The sequence below is a fragment of the Oncorhynchus gorbuscha genome, linkage group LG15 (genome assembly GCF_021184085.1).
Source record: "Oncorhynchus gorbuscha isolate QuinsamMale2020 ecotype Even-year linkage group LG15, OgorEven_v1.0, whole genome shotgun sequence".
In the NCBI taxonomy this organism is placed as follows: Eukaryota; Metazoa; Chordata; class Actinopteri; order Salmoniformes; family Salmonidae; genus Oncorhynchus; species Oncorhynchus gorbuscha.
The window spans coordinates 43,167,111-43,188,925 of record NC_060187.1 but is presented as its reverse complement, the minus strand read 5'-3'; the positions used below and the strand labels follow the sequence as shown (position 1 = coordinate 43,188,925).

At 41.5% G+C, this 21,815-nt stretch overlaps 2 protein-coding genes across 4 annotated transcripts; both read right to left on the bottom strand.

Annotated features, from left to right (window-relative positions):
- Window positions 1-5,433: 5,433 nt before the first annotated feature.
- LOC123997256 (gamma-interferon-inducible lysosomal thiol reductase-like) lies at window positions 5,434-10,113 on the bottom strand. The gene is made up of 6 exons (XM_046301418.1): window positions 10,093-10,113; window positions 6,676-6,864; window positions 6,224-6,316; window positions 5,958-6,110; window positions 5,622-5,694; window positions 5,434-5,489 (listed from the first exon to the last, which is right to left on the bottom strand). Exons 1-6 carry the CDS (start codon window positions 10,111-10,113, stop codon window positions 5,434-5,436), a joined length of 585 nt encoding a protein of 194 aa, XP_046157374.1.
- LOC123997852 (phosphatidylinositol 3-kinase regulatory subunit beta-like) lies at window positions 7,020-21,022 on the bottom strand. 3 transcript variants are annotated; one of them, XM_046302462.1, is made up of 12 exons: window positions 20,609-21,022; window positions 20,108-20,310; window positions 19,337-19,416; window positions 16,829-16,934; window positions 16,584-16,682; window positions 16,219-16,399; window positions 15,693-15,818; window positions 15,450-15,592; window positions 15,134-15,310; window positions 14,811-14,882; window positions 14,518-14,715; window positions 7,020-12,710 (listed from the first exon to the last, which is right to left on the bottom strand). In XM_046302462.1, the coding sequence occupies exons 3-12, from the start codon at window positions 19,344-19,346 to the stop codon at window positions 12,518-12,520; spliced, it is 1,305 nt and encodes a 434-aa protein (XP_046158418.1). In that variant the 5' UTR covers window positions 19,347-19,416; window positions 20,108-20,310; window positions 20,609-21,022; the 3' UTR covers window positions 7,020-12,517. The 3 variants fall into 3 exon arrangements, with proteins under 3 accessions (XP_046158418.1, XP_046158419.1, XP_046158420.1); XM_046302463.1 differs by lacking the exon at window positions 20,609-21,022 and having other exon boundaries at window positions 20,108-20,339; XM_046302464.1 differs by lacking the exon at window positions 7,020-12,710 and having other exon boundaries at window positions 12,743-14,715.
- Between the last annotated feature and the right edge of the window lie 793 nt (window positions 21,023-21,815).

Here is a 21,815-nt window from a genome sequence, read left to right as displayed (position 1 = left end):
ATAAATCACAGACAGAGTCACCAGCAAAGCACCATCACACCTCCTCCATGCTTCACGGTGGGAACCACACATGCGGAGATCATCTGTTCACCTACTCTGTGTCTCACAATGTCACGGCAGTTGGAATCAAAAATCTTACATTTGGACTCATCAGACCAAAGGACATATTTCCACTGGTCTAATGTCCATTGCTTGTGTTTCTTGGTCCAAGCAAGTCTCTTCTTATTATCGGTGTCCTTTAGTAGTGGTTTCTTTGCAGAAATTTGACCTTGAAGGCCTGATTCACACAGTCTCCTCTGAACAGTTGATATGAGATATGTCTGTTACTTGAACTCTGTGAAGCATTTACTTGGCCTGCCATCTGAGGTGCAGTTAACTCTAATGGACTTATCCTCTGCAGCAGAGGTAACTCTGGGTTTCCCTTTCCTGTTGCGGTCCTCATGAGAGCTAGTTTCATCATAGCACTTGATAGTTTCTTCAAGTGCAGTCGCAAAAACCAACAAAGTTCTTGAAATTTTCCGGATTCATGTCTTAAAGTAATGATGGACTGTCATTTCTCTTTGCTTATTTGAGCTGTTCTTGACATAATATGGACTTGGTCTTTTATCAAATAGGGATATCTTCTGTATACAACCCCTACCTTGTCACAAACGCATTTAGAAGGAAAGAAATTACACATGTTAACATTTAACAAGGCACACCTGTTAATTCAAATGTATTCCAGGTTGCTACATGATTCCATATGTGTTAATAGTTTGTCTTCGCTATTATTCTACAATGTAGAAAATAGTACAAATAAACACCCTTGAATGAGTAGGTGTCTAAACTTTTGACTGGTATTGTACATAGAGAAGAATCAGTGGAGGCTGCTGTGGAGAGGACGGCTCATAATGCTGGCTGGAACGGAGCGAATGGAATGACGGATACCATATGGGAACCATGTGTTTGATACCATTCCACTTATTCCGCTCCAACCATTATTAGGAGCTCGTCCTCCCCAATTAAGGTGCAACCAACCTCCTGTGATAAGAATACCTCCCATTTTAAAGCGATAGGACAGTGAAATTTGAAATGAACAGTACTTCCAAAAAGGTTAAACAGCTCCAGCTTGGTTAACTTGCCTGGGAACTAACACTACAAAGTATTCCCCCTTACTCTTTTCCTGGTAAGGCAGGAGAAGAGTACATTAGTATTCATACATACTGTACTTTGACAGTATTCCATTCACTCAGCTGTTTGGTCATGAACAAGCAAACAGCTGAAATAAGAACCTTAAATTGTGATGGGGAGGAGCTCAACTGTATTGAGGGTAAAACGTACATAAATCAGTGCCATTCAGTGTTAAACGTGTTGGCTGAGAAGTTAGAATGGTGATCATTTGTTCCCTTGGTCCCTTTGTATTGCTTTGCTCTGAAACAGTGACACACGACGGCATGCCATTACTGTTGTACTTGTGTTCTATGTCCGTCTCTTCATCCTCAATGTTGTTCCAAGTCCAATATTTATTCCTAGTATATTTGTCTGTCGAAATGTAAGTACTGTAAAAAGAGATCTTAACGATAGAATCTGTAGTTGTGACATGTATTTTTGGACTAATATATTCCCATCAGAATCCCAAATATAAGCTTGTTTTACTCCAATGTTTGTAAACAATGTAAATGTAAACAAACACTGTATAGCCTCAAAACATGGTTCAAACTATAATTTTGATAGCGTGGAGGGTCAGTCCCTTGCATCCATAGCTCAGTCTATGAATTTGAGTGTGGGTACATTTCTCCAGGCCCATTTCTTTTTTATTTATTTATTTAGTTACATTGTTGTTTCAATTAAGGATTCTAGCTTTCAATACATTTTTCTGGAGCCTAAAAAAAATCAAGTAATACCTACAAAATGTATACATCTATCGCTCCAATATTTGTTTTAGAGAATTTGCTTCGTTTTGTTTAATTTTTAAAGCCCAAATTTTCTGGAGTACAAGTTGTTCGAAGTGAAAATGCCAATAAATATGGAAACCTGTATATGCCTATAAAATGGATCATTTTTGTGCCTATTCTTAAATCTGTCTGTGCGCAAATAGTTAATTTCTGTTTTATTGAATCCCGACCCAATCTTTGATTCAAACATTATTCTAAACGTCAATTTGATCGTGGGATATTATTTGCAATGCAGCTTTAAAACGGTAGTGTACCTGCGTGTGCAGAGATCATTCACCGTAAACTGCTGCTTGTGTCGCTCAGCGTTAACCGACACCTGCATAGCAGAACTTTTTTAATAATTTTTTTATTATTAAGCCATGGGTTTACGAAGCCCCAAGTCTGTCCATGAAAATAAGACCACGAAGTGAAGATTTTTTTTGCATGGAAGGCAACGAAAAAAATGCAATTGCTAATTTGCTACGTGAGGATTTTTTTTTATCGAATAAAGTAGACGATTCGGGATAGTTAGTTTGTTACGAATGCACTGATATAAGTAGACGCATGGTATTTCGTCAACTTTGAAAAAAAAACGACTTTATATCGCAGTTGTGCATGCTCTTATTGTCTAGAATGGTCCAACCCAGTGGCCATTTTAGCATGTAAATATTGATGGGGCAAACAACAACAAAAAAAAGTGTGACGCAATGTCAGCAAAACCACTACACATACTGACAATTGAGATGTACAAACTACGGCATAGGGGGATGACACGCGGATAAGAGGCCATCCTTATGAACATGGGCTGTTCTTACAGTGTTCTCCCTGTACACGTCAGAACCGTGGGATAAACACATGGGGCATATAAACAGACAATGAAAGCTCTTACAATAATCGATTATTACATTTATCTAAAACAGTTTATAGGCTATTTGTGCACCACCAAGTTAGAACAGCAGGTGAAATTAAGAGGTGAAAAATAGACCAAATTATTAGCGTGAGGGACATTGAAAGTCATTTGGGTCTTTGCGTGTCAAAAAAGATACACGTCATATAACACTATTTTCTTGTTTTAAATAGGCTTTTAATTTAACACGTAAAACACACAATTATATTATAGAATGTTGTGTGTGCTGAATTTGCACGTGCAAGCCAAGCACCACCATTTCTATCAGTAGCACTGTCAAAGCTGTACAAAACAAGTAGCCAGTGTGTTTACAATACCGCATTGGTGAAAATAGACCAACATATTAGCGTGAGGCACATGTGTAGTAAGCTGTTAGTAGCCCAACATACACTTAGTATTACTTAGCTACAGTATACATTTCTCCCTTGCATATTACATAATTTATGCAGCAGCATACATTACATTGTTGGACTCGTAGCAGTCCTTTGTCAAAGTCTGGCATTCTTTGGATTTATGGTGGGAACCACTAACTTTAGTGGTTTTCTATGGTGGGAACCAATAACTTTAGTGGTTTCTTTGCAACGCTTGCAGTTAGCCACTGATTCCTTCCAAACGACTCATTTGAAGTCATTCTGTGGCCAATGACCGTAAGCATTTTTGGATGGGCACTCCTAATATAACTCAATGGCAGGACCCAAGGGGATCAAATTTCAAAGCTCTAACCTTAGAATTGGGGATGACGTACTGTCCCATGAGTGACAGAAAACAGCCAATCAGGTGCAACGCTCTGTATTTCTGCTGGTTAGCCCCACCACCACAATGCACTGAGCTAGGCTGAAACACCTGCATTTTGGAGCTGCCTGTGAACTCACTTTTTTTTTAAACATTGTTCGCAAACTGATATGTGACATGTATTAATGGCAAAATAACAAGCAAAGCAGGCCACTCAAAACGCCCTGAATGACGAGTCGCCACTGGTCCCACCTGATCTCGCCTCCTCCTGCCTGCCTTCCATTTTTGAGGACATTTCCATTGTTAGAGCCATCACTTCGACTATCTTTTCAATATAATACATCTTGGTTGGGTCTAGATTTAGGGCTCTAAAGAGCAGGGTTTCCCAAACTCTGTCCTGGGGCAACACCCTGAGGGCACGTTTTGTTTTTTACCCAAGCACTATACAGCTGTTTCAAATAACCAACCACAGTATGAGTCATAATACCCATAAAATCTAGAGGTCAAACAAGGAAATGTTTCCAATTATTTTTCCCCATCGAGGATTTTAGAAACACTTATACTGAACAAAAATATAAAACGCAACATTCAACAATTAACGATTTTACTGAGTTAGAGTTCATAAGGAAATCAGTCAATTGATTGGCCCCAATCTATGGATTTCACATGACTGTGCATGGGCACAGCCGTGGGTGGGCCTGGGGAAGCATAGGCCCACCCACTTGGGAGCAAGGCCCAGTCAATCAGGAGTTTTCCCCCACTAAAGAGCTTTATTAAAGACAGAAATACTTCCAGGGGGCTGGTCTAAGACAATTCCGCAGGTGAAGAAGGCAGATGAGGTCCTGTGCTGGCATGGTTACACATGGTCTGCGGTTGAGAGGCCGGTTGGACATACTGCCAAATTTTCGAAAAAGACGTTGGAGGCAGTTTATAGTAGAGAAATGAACATTCAATTCTCTGGCTACAGCTGTGGTGGACATTCCTCTCAACTTGAGACATTTGTGGCCTTTTATTGTCCCCAACACAAGGTGCACCTGTGCAATGATCACGCTTAAGACATCTGTGGCATTGTGTTTTGTGACAAAACGGCACATTTTAGAATGGCCTTGTCCCCAGCACAAGGTGAACCTGTGTAATGAGGTTGTGCCCAGTCTTTTGGCTGCCATTGCTAGAAAAAGAGATTTATGACTTTGAAAGAGGGGTCTCAAAAGGACCATACGTTGTTTAAAGGGTGTGTCAGTCACCAGATCAACGCAATAACACTTTTTGGAGCAGCGCCTAAAATAGCATTTTCAACCAAACTATAGAATTACTTGTAGAATCTACCTCAAGGCGCATTGAAGCTGTTCTAGCGGCTTGTGGTGGCCCAAAACCATATTGTTACCTGTACTTTTGAAAAAAGCTGCACATAAAAGGAACATTGTTCTCCAGAATATGCAAATTTTTATTTTAAAATAAGTCAAAGGTTTTTCCACAGATAACATTACATGTCTAATGATGTTGACAAGAGGTTGATATTCTGCCATGATTGTTGCTTTTTCCAAAAGCTTCAAAATGACCCCAAGTTGGTCATCGATGCATTTCAAATATGTTGGTAGCTTGAGGGTTAAGCTTTCTGGATGAAGGCTTGAAAGATATTTACAAACTGTTCATACAAAACAATGAACCTCAATTTGTTAGCATTGGGTTTATTTATCAATACATAGGGAGTTATTTAACACAGTATTGTAGAATCACACTGACAAAATATATTTATATTTTTTAATCTTTCAATTCATGAAATACAGTTCAGCAACTGATGTTTTTGAAAGACCATTCAAGTTAATCAGGGAAGCTGGTACTTATATTGTAACAAAATATTTCTAAACATGACTGTTGGTTTCAGTACAAACGCGTGTCTAGTTTCGTCTGTGCCCCAGTACAGGCAGGGTGCTTACCTCCCCGTGGACAAATATGGGTAGTCATTACATTTTAGCTCAGCCCATGACCAAGTACATGTTGACCACAGTTTATGACTTTAAATGTAATTCATATTAAAACTCAAACAAGGACCAGTAACCCCCTGCTACTCACCTTGTACATTTTGCAGACCAAGTTGAAAAGCGATGACATTGCTTTGTCCTGAAAGTCCTCCGTGTATTCCTGCAAAGCAGCAAAGGAGGAGGAAGTGGAATGTCAATGTACAGGCTTGACTTCGGCACAGTGTCTAATTGCATGACCGGCTATAGACTTAAGAGTTTTAAGTAGCACTGTATCCGCTCAAAAAAACATTACTCGGTAACCCCATTGTTGATAAACAGTAGATACTCACCCCTAACCCTAACCCTAACCCTCACCCCTGGTTGTACTATAGCCATGTTATCTACATTGTGCACCTAGTTTCAGTCCCGGCACGGTCTTCTTACCCCATTAATAGTCACCCAGGGGACGTGTGTTTTGGCCGGACTGAGAGCTTTGCTCTTCAGGGCGTTCTCATGCATCAGTTTGAAGCCGAGCTCTCCCTTCACACAGGGTGTTACACTGTCCCACATCATGGAGGGGATGTGCAGCTGTAAGCACTAGAGAACAGACTGCAACCAGAGCCCTTGATGTAAACAAGTGCACAAATGCATTTTGAATGACGAAATATGCAACAGCTAAAACATTAAGTTAAAAACAGTACAATACTCACAGGTTGGGCAGCATCAAGAAAGTTAGCTGCAGATTCCATGCAGTAAATGACTTGGAATGCTGAGTACCGACCCACTGAATGTAGAAAATATGCCTAAGCGGAAGGTATTAAATCATGAATTAACAATATTTCAGGTTACAAGTAGTTTGCCATTTGATTGGCATGTGCACCTCAATCATGACACTCTGGTTCTCCATGTTGACAGGTGAAGGGAGAATTCCCTGAGGGAAGCTCCCGTGAAAGAACACCAGGAATAAGACTGCAGCATTAACACAACACAAGATTCACTTCTGTGATTACGGTTGATTTCTCTAATGTTCTTATTCACTCAGTAGTCTAACTGAACACGGATCCATCAAAAGGCCTAAACGGAGGTACAACCTGAACTTCACTTTTGAAAATGTGCCCTACTGATCCTGACCCAGTGCTCTCCACTTCGAGAAGAGGCCTACCTGTGCATTGCCGTAGGGCACCAATTTGACGTCCATGATGTCTTGGAGCATGGCCCAGGTGGGAAAGAGCTGCTGGCTGAGGAAGGCCCTGCAGCCTGGACACAGGCTCTCATAGTACAGGGTCACCTCCACTCGGGGTACCGCCAAGTTGGGCCTGGTGGCATTGAGCTCTAGACACTGCTTCTGAACCTAGACAGGATCCATGAACACGTGTGATACATGTTCAGGGAAAGCACGTGTCGTGGAATCATTCTAATCAAAAGGAGAGACTTACATTTCTTCAAAATCAAGTCCACTTTAATATTTAATTATTGCAGTAATGGAGCTTGTCAACTAGCCCCCCCCGCCCATTGGTGATTCGTTGAGAGCCCAACCAGCAGGACTATACCACAGTATTTTATAGCAAAGTCCCTCCTGGATGTTCATGACAAACAGATGTATGGAAATGGGTCACAAGGATAACAATTGTATGAAAGGCTTATCACCCAAAGACATGATAAATCTTCTGTCAGCATTAAATCTCCCAAAGGCGCATCCTCAGTAGAACACACATAGATTAAACCACCTGTTCTGTTGCATTAAACAACCATTTGATGCAATAACAGTATTCTAACATAATCTTGAAATGTATGTTCTCACACACGGCAGGCTTACTGTTTCAATTAGAGAAAATGATGACTTGCCTGGAATTGACCTGATAATGAATATTGTGGGAACCAAAACAACTTCCAACCCCCAGTTACATGTTGAATATTTAGAAATCATAGTAAAATGGAGGGCTTTGAAATACTCATGAAGACACATTTAAGGGATAACTTGAACCGAAACAAAACAGCTTGTTGGCGTCACATTTCTCATTGACATTTGGCTCCAGTCACATGCCCTCGCGAAATGTAGGACCTCTGGTGCTCAATTTCAAAAGCATGACTCATTCAATCATGGACAAGGAACTCTTTGAACATCAATTTAAACTGAACCCACAATCCTGTAAAACAATGGTTGGGAATATGGGATATACACTGACATTTACATATAATTGCAGGAGAATGTCTTAATGCTTGGTGCTATTACACACAAAAAGGACATTTTGATTTTTGTAGAAAAAGGACACTTTAATCATTCAACTGCGACAGATGAAATACTTCAAGCCAGAATCAAGAAAAAAAAATCTTGAATAGATTTGATAAAACAAACCTAAACTGAGCCCAGCAGTTGTCATTACAATAATGTCTCAGTGCAAGTTATTCAAACTTGATGATCATCCTTGATGATCCATTCACACGCCGGTTTGGGCTTCGACTTTCCTTGGGATTTCTTGAAAGTAGAGCAGAAGAAAAATGACAAACACAGGTGCAAACGTCATGTTGCTTACAGGTACTGAAGCCAAAGCCTTCCTTGACACTTATCTCAGACAACACTCTGACCAATTTGAAAAGCCAGTGGGTTGGAGCTCCTCCCACCATTGATTACGATCATCCTCAGGATGTGCTAACCAGATGGATTTTTGTGACCACTTGAGAAACCAAACTCTCTCATTGGACATCCCACAGCAATTACAACAGCCATATCATCTCTTCAACCACTTCTCTTTACCTAGAGACAAATTGGTTGGCAAAACAGGCAGAAGAACAAACGCAAAACTTAGGCCAGAGTAAAAAGCCTTCTTAATTGATTGATGAATTATCTAATAGATAATTAATAACATACATACAGTCACAACATCAAAGCAGTACCTAAATAAAGCAGTCCATCATCAGTAGTGACTAACTTCACAGAAAATTGCCAAGACAACAGTGAGGAACATCATAGACCATCTGACCACATTTTGACAGTAGATATCACAATTCTCCCAACGTTTACACTCAATTGCCTTCTGAGCAAGGGATTGCTTTTCTCAGAAAACTGTCAGTAAAAATGTCAACAAAAAGGTATTTTGACAACTATACTCTTTTTAATAAATGGTTAATTTAGTCCTATACAAAACTACCAGTCTAACAAATACAACATGAAAACATACCATTGTTTATGTGCAGCCAGAAAGTAATGCAATAACAATTTTACAGAGTTGGACTAATGTTGTTTACAGTCAATTTTACAGAGTTGGACTAATGTTGTTTACAGTCAATTTTAGAGAGTTGGACTAATGTTGTTTACAGTCAATTTTACAGAGTTGGACTAATGTTGCTTACAGTCCATTTTACAGAGTTGGACAAATGTTGCTTACAGTCCATTTTACAGAGTTGGACAAATGTTTCTTACAGTCCATTTTACAGAGTTGGACTAATGTTGCTTACAGTCCATTTTACAGAGTTGGACTAATGTTGCTTACAGTCCATTTTACAGAGTTGGACTAATGTTGCTTACAGTCAATTTTACAGAGTTGGACTAATGTTGCTTACAGTCCATTTTACAGAGTTGGACTAATGTTGCTTACATTCCATTTTACAGAGTTGGACTAATGTTGCTTACAGTCCATTTTACAGAGTTGGACTAATGTTGCTTACAGTCCATTTTACAGAGTTGGACTAATGTTGCTTACATTCCATTTTACAGAGTTGGACTAATGTTGCTTACAGTCCATTTTACAGAGTTGGACTAATGTTGCTTACAGTCCATTTTACAGAGTTGGACTAATGTTGCTTACAGCCCATTTTACAGAGTTGGACTAATGTTGCTTACAGTCCATTTTACAGAGTTGGACTAATGTTGCTTACAGTCCATTTTACAGAGTTGGACTAATGTTGCTTACAGTCCATTTTACAGAGTTGGACTAATGTTGCTTACAGCCCATTTTAAAGTGCATTTTTTCCTTGTTTTTTTCTTCTTCCTTGTTTCAAAGTACTTAACTCCAACCTATGTCAAGGTTGTATAAATTACAGTTTCACAAGTGCAAAAGTTAAAAACCCAGCAGTCTTAAAAACATTTGAAAGTCAAGATACAACAAACACTACGACAGAATTTCATTCTAGATAAGCTTTTGAGCAGACAAATAGATCGTTAGAAAACAGTCTTTTTAATCTATTTGCTTATTTAGAGATTGTAAACACATTAAATGTAAAGAAGATCCAAAAAAATCACATGAGCTTCTTCAATTAAATCTGTTCAGGTTATGATGAAGGAATAACAAAAACACTGAAACACAGGGTTTAAAACGGCCTTTCATAAAAACCCATTTCAAACAGACCCTTAAAAGTGCCTCTTCAATGATACCATCCTTGTCTTACAATGAATGAGATGTCCACGATGAGGAGTGTTCCTGACCTATCATAGCCGGTTATTGTAAATAAATAAATGAGCATGTTCAAGTCCAATTGTAATAAAACTCCCGAAACATTTTCATGTCTTTGTGGTGCATATACAGTTCCAGATTATAAATATTGGCAAGGCAACCTCCCGACTCAAACCTCAAACATTTACCCACTTATGCTGCACTGTCATAACAGTCTGTGGATCAATGGACGATAGACATAATCTCCAATATGGGCCCAAGCACACAGAAAATGCCAGGGGAGATATATAACAATTCCTCTGAGTCTGGCTCACGTTGAAAAGACAGTCTACACGTTGGAGAACAAGCATAGTCTTACACTGCAAGTGCAATTTCAAAATCAACCGGAAACAGTTTTTGGATTGCTCTCTCTATTTACATACACTACTCTCTCACATGCACCCCCCCCCCCAAAAATGCAATCTCACCTTTGACCTGAAGGGTAGCCTAACTGAGCAGGACTCTGGCTGAAATGCTATGTTCAGTAAATAGTACACAGACTATTCATCTGTCATCTCTCTCCAGAGAGACCTTTTCTCCTAACTACCAGACACACAGAAGAAACAGGTTTACCAGATTAACATGACACACAAAACAAACGATGTTAACAGTTATGAAATGTACATTTTCACCAATCCCAACATGCTGGCCAATTGAACCACTCCTAATAGTGAGCAATAAAATGCACCAATGCAATGTCATCATAATATACAAGACATCGTCCACTTCTAGCACCAACAACCCCGTCACTCCTGCTTCTGGTTAGGTTAAGAACATGATAATAATACCATACAGGATCTTTAAATCAAGTGAGATTCTTGCGTGCAAAAGCTAATGATTTATGACCTTCTGTGTCCCTGCCGTTGGATTTCTACCTCAATGCCTCCTCTAGTCTTGTTTAAAGGTCTGATTCATACACGACAAATGTGAGGGTTATCAATGTCGACAACGAGGCGTCATCAAGTGGTCTCCGAACTCGCTGCATAGTACTAATCAGTTTGTCAAAGTAGTTTGTTCGAAATCTAACAAGAATATCTTGTGTATGTTAGCATCACAAAACAGATTTGGAAGCTTGTGCCCTGAGAAATAAGTGCATTCATAAAGTGTGTCAGGTAAGGTCCAATGAAGGAAAATGCGTTTTGAATCATTGAAATAGGCTACTTATACCTTAACGAGAGACTGACAAATACCTCCGTTCATACAGCATACATAACCTAATGTCAACAGCAAGCAACTCATCCCCCCGACGAGATTTACCAATGATCGACTCGAAAAATGTGAACATAAATCCATTTTCAACATGGACAATTCCAACACCACCATCATACACACACTAATGCAGGGGTGGGCAAGTTTCATCTTCATAGTGTCTTTCCTTTAAATCAGCAACTGATTGAGACCTGGGAAACCAGAAGTGTGCACTCTGAGCAGGCAGTGGCACTAGTGCCAGGTACAACTCTGAGGGAGTTGCCCATCTGCTCTAAGGCAATCAATAGTGAGGTCCATTTCAGATTTCCAGTTTCACACACAGTGCTGTACAAAACACTTGGCATCTGATTGGGGCCAGGCATCCACACGGACTCTGATTTACAGAGAAATCATGGAAGACAGAGGATTAGAACAGAAGGCACTTTCACCACCAAGTGTTCCACCATGTTCTACTGTGAAAGTGCACATAAGCATGAAAGGTTACACAGAGAGCAGATAGAATGCTTTCTTTGTGTGTGTGTGTGTGCTACCCAACGCTGTGGATTTTGTGTTTGTAGTAATATGTACTTGAAGTAAAGAAATAAAACATTGACAGTTAATAATTACTGTTCTCCCTCAATTAGCCACAAAATCCCTAGTTTGAAAGCAACTGTTTTTCTGGAAGCTGTGCTGCGCCATTTCCCCCAAAATCCTCCCCCTCCTGTGCAAGCCCACTAGTAATTTGAGTTCAACTAATGAGCTTCGGCCCCTCGCCATGTCAGTAACAGCTAGCAAGTTGCAAATGAGCGAGACAGAAAGGAATGACGTGGTGCACATAGACGTAGTACGCAATTTTGGCTTGTGAGCGCTTCTTTCAGAACTGTTGGCTAAAAAGTAGTCAAAAGTACGGGAGAATCCCTTTAAGCATTTTACCACAGTGGACAATGTGAGCAAGGCTTAATGTAAACAGAAAAGCGCTGGCAGGTCTTTTTGTTCTCCATGTCTTGAATATCAAACCCTCTGGCAAAAAGCCCCTCTTTAACTGTAGAAAAAAGTAACAGAAAAATAAAGAAATACATTTCAAAGTCGATTTCAAAAGAATCTACAGCAATTACTTTTTTTTTGTTTCTCCAAAAAACGGTGGTGTTGTAAAGATTTAACAAAAAATAGATCATGTGAATGTGCTCTTCCATGTCAAAATCCACTCCGCCCTCCTCTCAAACCCAACGCGCAGAAAGACGGTTGCTTTTTTGTTTTCTTGTATGGGAAAAGTGAGGGTTTGTGGTCTTTATGAGTTCTGTGTGTTTCCTCTGTGTGTTTCCTCTGTGTGTTTCCTCTGTGTGTTTCCTCTGTATGTGCCAGGCCCTGTCCGGGTTATCTTGCGTCTCATCTGGGTTGCTGCTGGGTTAGGACAGGACATGCCAGAGTTACATTCAGCAAGTCATTGTGCTGGACCAGGGAGGTGTGTCTATAGTGAAGCACCAGCTCTCCCAGGGAGCTGTACAGGTCGTAGGGCTCGGCAAAGCCGTAGCCCGTGGAGGTCTTGAATATCACACAGTGCTTGATGTCCCCGTCCACACTGCATGTACAGATATGTGAAGTCAAGAACAGAACCTTTGGTTAGCCGAAACACAGCAGTAAAAGTGATATTTCACCCCAAAACCACAAATGTTTTTCAAGACCTCAGAAGTGGACTACTATCAAGATCTACACGCCATAAACGTTCCTGCTACAGTGGTTCCTTACGCTGGACGTGTTTGTGGTAGATGGTGGCAGATTGTGGTAAATTGCTTTATTTACCACAGTGTTTTCCAGACCTGAGCTATTTATTAATTTACTTATGAACTGTACTGGTTTATTTAGGCAACTAAATGTATGTTTAGGTTAGGCATATTTTGTAGGCTATTTGGCAGCACAAAGATTTTTGCAGCACTCATTCGCGGCTTTGGATCAAAATAAATAAATACCAATACCATTCCCAAATGTTCTGCAATCCCATAGGTTTGGACGAGCTGAATCAGTTGTGTTACTGCTTGCTGGAACAAAAACCTGCACCCATAACGGCCCTTTGAGGATAAGATTGGCCAACCATGTTTCCTATGCATTTGAGATTTTCAGCATCTCGGCAGGTGAGGCCGGAAACCATCTGATAAACCTGGCTAAACCCCACCCAACTGTCTAGCCGTATTCCAACCCGAATCATTCTGTGTTCACTAAAGCCTTTTGTTCACACAGCAAGCCTTAATGCTCAAATCAGTTTTGTTTTTCAAATCTGTTTTGGAATACTGACTGTCAAACAGCAAGTTACAAGTGACCAAATTGCATTTGTGTGTGTTCAGACAGCAGTCATTTGTTGACATGGCTATGCGAGATGTAATCCTAATGACGGGTATGTGTGCAGTGGTGTAGTTTGATTGGTGGTGGTGCTCGTGCTTCCTATCACTCAGAAATGATGTAGCTAGCTAAGGTGGTGACAACAATGCCTGCCATGGACGTCTCCCAGTTGCTTTGAATGTTCAAAATGATAGTGTAAGAAAACATGTAAAGCCTCTAACAAGTCCTTTTTGGCTAGCCACAGCAGTCAACTAGCTAGCTAGGTAGCTGTTTAGATTTCTAGCACATTCACTCATTTGTTTGTGAACGATTAACAAGCTAGTTAGATACCACATGTTATTGTCAAACTGTCAACAGAGTAGCTAGCAAGCAACAATATTTACCAAATAACAGTCTAAAAACCACACAAGGGCAAATAAATTAGATTTGACCGTACAGACACAAGTTGCATGGCCAGGAATCAGATTGGTATCGGATTTTAAACCACCTACGAAGGTGGTTTGAAATGTGGTTTGAAATATTTGTTTCCATGTGCTTTTTGGCTGTTCAGACTGCAAGGGATAAAAACAGATTGAAATTGGATATGCAATACAGATTGCGGAAAAAAAACAATCAATATTTTTGATGATATATCGTATCGTTTTGGCAATATTGCAATATTATGTTTGCGCTAGTTTTCTGTACTTGCACCAAAATGCCAGTATTCTTCCTTCATAGCCTGTTCTCCATCTTCTTTTGAAATAGGGACCCAATATGTTTTCAGCACTTTTATTTCCATGACTGAGCTAAACTTGTTTTCTCACGGCTCTCTCTTGCCACTCTGCGGAAGCAATATTTTGTAATATTGAATTGCAATAAAATCACAGTATTGAATCACAATACATATAGAATGTGAGAATCGCAATACATATCGTATCAGCACCTAACTATCATGATAATATGTATCGTAAATTCCCAGCCATAATATGCAAAAAAAAAATTGATTTGAGTCACTTCAAACTGCCAGTGTTAACAAGGCTTTGCAGACCCCAGATCAGGCTAACGGGACTCACACTACAGAGCAGGCGTAGGAGCCCTTCTGGGACTGGCTGTCTCGGATCAGGAAAGTGCCGTCAACCTTTCCCCTCAGCAACTCCTCGGCTTGGCTGCGCGTGATGTCGCCCACGTACCAAGTGCGCTCGTCGAGGTGCGGCAGGTCTTCCTCCTCATCCACCAGAGAATACAGGCTGGGAGGTAGAGGGGAGGAACAGCTGACATGGGGAGGAAACCAGTGTCAATACGATACGACATGATAATACGTGGTAATACATTATAACTGGCTAAAGGCCACGTTGGTTTCACTCACCCTTCCATGTCATTTTTGATCCCCAGCCACTCGTTAATCTTCTTCTGTCTGGTGCCCTTCTGATTGAGCCACCTGGGACGTTAACACAAGCAAACTGTTGGACTGCCATGTTCCTAAATATTGCTGTGTGTGTGTGTGTGTGTGTGTGTGTGTGTGTGTGTGTGTGTGTGTGTGTGTGTGTGTGTGTGTGTGTGTGTGTGTGTGTGTGTGTGTGTGTGTGTGTGTGTGTGTGTGTGTGTGTGTGTGTGTGTGTGTGTGTGTGTGTGTGTGTGTGTGTGTGTGTGTGTGTGTGTGTGTGTGTGTGGTAGAAGGGTATAACTTACACCAGGTACTGGTCTCTAATCTTTTTCAGCTGCACAAGGTCCGTTTTCAGGCTACTCATCTTCTTATCGATCTCTCGGTTGTCCATCGCATGCTCCTTCAGGTCCTGCCCTAGCTTCCTCTTCCTGTCATGGATCTCAGTCACCCGCGACTTCAGCTTATCCCAATTACTTTGGATTCTGGAGCTGGAGCGGCAACATTGTTAGGTCCCCCACTTTAAAATCATGATCACGACCAGCTTGATAGTCAATCAGAGGGCTCGTTCAAAGCCTGGATCACAACAGGACATTCCTAGAGCAAGCAATGTATTGTGGATACCTCTCAGTATCTTTGCTGTTTCCCTCCCTGAGGAACTGGTCAATGTTCTCCTTGCTATAGCCTTCTTGGGTATCGCACTGCTCCTCGGAGATCTTGATGGTCTCGTTGAAGGCCTCGATGGCCGTGCGGTTCATCTGTAACTCCTGATGTACAGGGAAAACAGACGATTTATGTGCTCATTTCAAACGCTATGGAGCCCAGACCCAAATGGGACAGTGAAAAACACAAGTGTTGGATATGTACCTGAGAGGTGCGAGTATACTCTTCATACAAGACGTCATATTCCCGGCTCGTCTCCTGGCAGTGTTCGTGGTACACCTTCAGTTGCTCTCCTACTGCTTCCACGCTGTCCCCTTTTACCACCTGATCCTGGAAACAGCAGAGACCACAAGTCACTAACTGACCACAGCACTTGAGATGTTGAGATAAGGTGCATTCAATATGGGCTCGGTGCATTTCAAATAGAGAAGGGCAGCAAGCAAACTGTTCTCACCTAAACAGAATTGTTTGGGGACATTTCAGAGAAGCGTAAGTGCTCTTGGGAATGCCATGGGTTATTTTCCTTCACGCAATGTGCCATAAGAAATGTAGGGCCTTCCAGAAAGCATCGGAGTGCTGTTCGAAGGCTACATTCCGTATCTCTTATAACATCTCTGTTTAAAAACCAAGGAATCCCATTAAGATATGTCCCAGAAGCCAAACCAAGACTGAGTCCCTTCAGAACAGGATACAGAACACTATAATAATAATAATAACAGAATGAGCCTACCTGCGGATATTTGGTGATTGGGTACAGTAGCCGTGAGTCCAGCTTGGGGTTGTACTGGGCCAGCGACTCATGGTGATAATACAGGATGAGTTCCACCACAGAAGCAAAGGTCAGCGGCTCAGAGAAGCCGTACTTGCCTCCTTGGTGGAAGATCTTGATCAGCTGGTTGTTTCCTCCTTTCCTAGAAAAGTCCCCGAGATGTTGTACAACATTACTGAGGTTCTATGAAAGACTCTGGAAGCTATCCAAAGTGGTAAAATGCCATTGCACTTCAAATGAGTGACTAGGCAAGCTCAAACTTGGAGTGTATTTTAGGAGTGACAAAATAGTCACTTTTAGAAAGACTTCATTATTAATACCCTTACCTGAGAGTCAATGTATATTCTCCTTGCACCTTGCTTGAGGCATCTCGGACCAAGAATGTGCCATCTGGTGTGTCTCTCATCTTGTCATTCACCTCATCTCTGGAAAAATGTATACAAATATATAGCATGATTATATAATTAAAGATGGTTGAGTAAGACTAGTGACAATATTTTCTTCTTGAAACAGAAGATCATGGTTTAACTGTAAATAACCAAGTGTGGATATCCATTATTTATACATTTACCTGGAAATGTCTCCCCAGTACCACTCTGCATCAGCCATCTTGCTGCCATCCCCATTGATGACAGAAGATGCCATGGCTTTGGTTTTGGAAGGCTTGGAAGGTAGGGCTGTCAAAGGAATCAATAGGTGGTGGTGTTACAAATACAGTGGGACATCCAATCAAAACCTACCCAGGAGGCAAAGGTGGGTTTTTAGTGTAATAACCTTATTAAAACCAAGTATAGAGTTTATTTGTTATAATTAATTGGTATTAGATTTAAAATATGATCTAATTGCTCCTGAATTGTAATGTCATTCATGCATTTATTTTTTATAAATATTTATTTAATGTACAAGTGAATAGGCTGATTTACTTTTAAGTTTAAGTTTTGATCAATAAGGTAGCTTGTTAAGCTGTGACCAATGGGAGAGTTGACCTGGTTAACATGAAGCCTGGGAAAAAGAGACGTTGAAAAAGAGAGGGAGAGACATTGACAGAGAAATGTAGAGATATTATCAGTGTTGGTGAACAAAAACTATTGTAACGACCTACTTCTGACACCAATGTAATGAAACATCAGGGAGCAGGTCTCGAACACTCGACCTTCAAGCCCGAAGTCCGGCGCGCTATCGACTCTACCGCAAAAGTAAGCGCAGACGGCAGAGTCGATTTCAGCCCTTATGAACCCAGGATCATTACACTATGAAAGACGATAAAAAAATAGAACAAAACCCATCTCTAACGAGTTTTGAAGGGACATACGGATTTGATTTGATAATAGTTATTATTATTTTTTGTTAAGAAACACTTGGAGGCTGAAGCTACCGTCGCGTCGTGGAGGTATTTGACAGCTCTATGAAAGAAGACAATAAAAATAGAACAAAATCCATATCTACCGAGTTTTGAAGGGACATACGGATTTGATAAGAGTTATTATTATTTTTGTGAAGAAACACTTGGAGGCTGAAGCTACCGTCGCGTCGTGGAGGTATTTGACAGCTCGAGGTTAGCCTAGGATAGTGCGAGACCTGGAGGGAATTGCTTGTGGAAGATTAACGAGTTCATGTTTCCATGGGATATCTGTTGCTGCTAATGTGCTTGCTGTGGATCTTGTGAGGACACCTGCTGGGAACTGCTATACTTCAGTGAGGAAATATCAACGAGTCGTGAGTAACTACAACGGTGGGGCGCTTCGGGACATTATGTATGGTATAATGTTTTTGGAGCACTAACGCGCGCCAACGGGTAGGAAGTAATTTTGGACATGGGTTGTGCACGACTCATTGGGGTTTATTCTTTTGATTTATTTTGATGTGGTACATTGAAAATGTGATAATACACATTGTGACGGCCCTGAATTTTTCTGAACCGTCTCAGTGCAGCTCCTTCCAATAGGGCGCTTTCCCTTTAATTCCCAATTAAATAGCCAGTATCAGCTGCGCAAAAGTGGGGTTGTGATGGAGACGTGCATGAGGATGTGTTCAACCCTCAGTTCCGAAGCTTCTCTATTCCGTTTGTTTTGTTGCCGTTAAACGTGTGTTTTGTAGCCTAAGAGAGTTTACCCAGGATCGGATCCACTCTTTGCGTCCCTGGACTACACCTCTCCGTTCTTCGTGGCCTTTCTCCGCTGGAGATCTATTGGCGGATTGGATTGTCTGACTGACCGACTGACTACCACCTTTTTGTATACGGTATTTCATTTATTTGGATGTGATGTATACTGTGATTTGTGTAGTTAGTGGTAGTTGAGGACTTAATTAAGAGTTGATCCGCTTTAAGGTTCTGTGGTAAAGTAATTGTTATATTGATTGTATGTTTAATACTGGGTTTACGCTACACGGAACGAACGGACAAACATCGCGTGACAAAAGTCACTTGAGTTCACTGAACTCCTTTACCGGGCAGGACTCTTTTTAGGCCCGAGGTACAGGACATTTCTGGAGGAACCAGAACTCATTGTGATATTATTATATATGTGTGTAATCATTGTTGTTGCTAATACAACCCACGCAACAGAATATAATTGTTTTTGAAGTTCTTTTCAATGTTTTAAGGGTTTATGAAAAGTTTATTTCCATCCTGACTTTTACATACGTCCTTTGTATTGGTGTAGACTTGACGGACCAGATGGGACTCATTCCCACCCAAACTAAAAGGAGAAACTAATGTTTTCTCTGGTAGGCACAACCTACCTGGCACCCCTATAAATAATAACCTCAAGTCAAAACCGTTACAACATCTTTACCCTTATGTCTGTTGCATTGGTGGAGTCAATTACTGTTTCAGTTTAATTTAATGCATGGGAAAGCACATCCTTATATAACAACAAAACATCTATAATCATTCTATCTGAAGTTAACACTCTGTCATATCCTTAGCGAGTTTTACAATAGGGATTCGTATTGGAGATGTCCTTCTCACCTAATACCCCATGCTGTTCAGATATTCTATGGTAATATGGTGAGAGTCACATTCGAGCCTGGTGAGGCTGAATGAGTGTGCTAAATTGTTGTGAGCTTGTGTGTTTACCTGATGACATCTGCTTCAGCTCCCAGGCCCTCTCCACCAGCAGCCTCTCCAGCACCTGAACCTGATGACCTTCTTCTGACCTGGACACAAATAAATACACTCATACGTAAGTCATTCAGAGGACGGTTGCTGTTTGGTTTTTTTTTAGGCTGGGTTTCTGTACAGCACTTTGAGATATCAGCAAGGGCTACGTAAATAAATTGGATTTGATTTTGATTTGACGGTGGAAAGCTTTGCTTTTACAATGAATTAAGGTAGAGAGAGTTGTTCAATGCGATAAGGGGGTGGGGGGGGGTTCATATTTTACATTAGTACCAGATGGATGGGTGCCATAATAGGACTTCAGTTACTAACATGTGGGACATTGGAAAGATGCTGAGGGGACGTATACTCTGCTGACTATAGAGAATAGTGTTATGGAACAGACAGGTGTTATGGCTTCAATCTCTTTCTGGCTCCATCTGAGGCCCATTCCTACAGCCAGAACTCTGTAGACTGACAACAGCATGCGCTCAAGAAGATGCTGGCACTGTTAATGCATTCTCTTCCTCTCTGTGTCTGTGGGCTGGCCAGTGTCTCTCTCCCTCTCTCGCTGGCACAACAAAGCCCTGGTGAAAGTGGCAGAGGGACCTGCCGTATATGAAGATGGCAGGTTTTTAATCCCCCTTCAAGATTAGTCTAAATTTGAGTTTAAGTAAAAACAAATCTTTTGTCTGAAAGTTTTATGACCAACATAGGTAGAGTATTTTTTTTTTTAAATGTGAAACTGACCCAGTGGTGAGCAGAAGAGGGCTGAAGAGGAATGCGAGGGTGAGGGGGTCCAGGCCGTTGTGGGCCGAGCTCTGGCCGTTGTGGGCCAAGCCCTGGCCCACTCGGTCCAGGTGTCTGAGCAGGTAATGCAGGCTCGGCAGGGGCACAGCCGGGGGGCTCCAGAGCCTTCAGCAAACGCCTGCCTGTCTCCCCGACAGACAACTCTTGGATACAAGAACCAGCAAGGAGATTGAGTGACAATCTTAGTGGCTTGGCTGTGAGACACAATGGTATGTAAAGCAACAGTATTTTCTATCCAATGACAAATTAACATATTTTGCTTTGCATTTCTAAGGGATTCCAAAATATACACAATTCTTTTGACAGTCCCGATACTGTGCTTCAATGATGGCATTTAAATAGTTTTCCTTAGCTTTGTTGGCCACCAAGTAGAATATGCTCCTTGCATCAGTTCTTGACGAGATACATGAAGAAGCATGTGAGTGCTAAAGGTGCTGTTACCTTCTTCCTCTTGCAGGGTAGTCTTCAGGCTGGGATAGATAGACTTTGGGATGACGGAGGATGGCAGGTCCTGCAGGAATCCCATCAGGGTCTCTGAGAGAGCCTGGGTGTCGTACTGGCCCATCTCAGGACCAGAGAACTCTGTAAAAGACCACTTTAGTCGTTAATTCAGACACTGCAGAGTCCGTTTGTGTACATCGCTGGTTCTCCTGTTCTGTGGTAAGGTCTCCAGAGAGTGTTGTTGTGGTGTGGCAAGTGTTACTGGTGCGGCTAAGTGTGCTGTCTGGGAGACAGTGTCCAGACTCGTCCTACGACAGGTGACAGTGTCTGAGTGCCTAAAATAACGTCCTCCTTCTCTTCCACCGCTGCGACAGGCAGGCAGACCAGACTGGCTGGGTGCTGTTTACTGCTCTGTCACGCCTCAGCTAGCAAACAACAGCTGTCTGAAAAGGCCTGCCTGGCTCGGCCGAAGTCTCTCTATCTGAGCAGATAGACTGTGGGGAAAGTGTCTGGCATGTGTGAGCACAAGGAGGGGAGAATCTGAGTTGTTCTATCTGTCTGTGTCATGTTAAAGGTATGTGTGGGTGGGTGGGTGGGTGGGTGGGGGGTCTAGCTTACACCTGTTCTGTCTGCACATGCAGCAAGTCCCAGGTCACATGAACTCTAGGAACAGCCTCTCCACGTAAACAGATCTTACAAAACACACACTGTTCACTTTCTCCAGTCGAAACTGTCATGCAATTATAGATATACACGTATATCAATCGGAACATGAACTTGTAGAGACAATTCTATTGCATTTAATGCAATCGTACTGCCAATTGTACTGAGTTCCTCTGAGGAAATCAGTCAATTGAAATAACTGAATTGGGCCCTAATCAATGGATTTCACATGACAGGGAATACAGATATGCATCTGTTGATCACAGACACCTTTAAAATAAAAATGTTAAGGTCGTGGATCAGAAAACCAGTCAGTATCTGGTTTGACCTCCATTTACCTCATGCAGAGCGACACCTCCTTCACATAGAGTTGATCAGGCTGTTGAATGTGGCCTGTGAAATGTTGTCCCACTCCTCTTCACTGGCTGTGTGAAGTTCCACAATACCATACACGCTGTCTGCCATCTTCCCGGTACAGTTGAAACCGGGATTCATCTGTGAAGAGCACACTTCTTCAGCATGCCAGTGGCTATCGAAGGTGAGC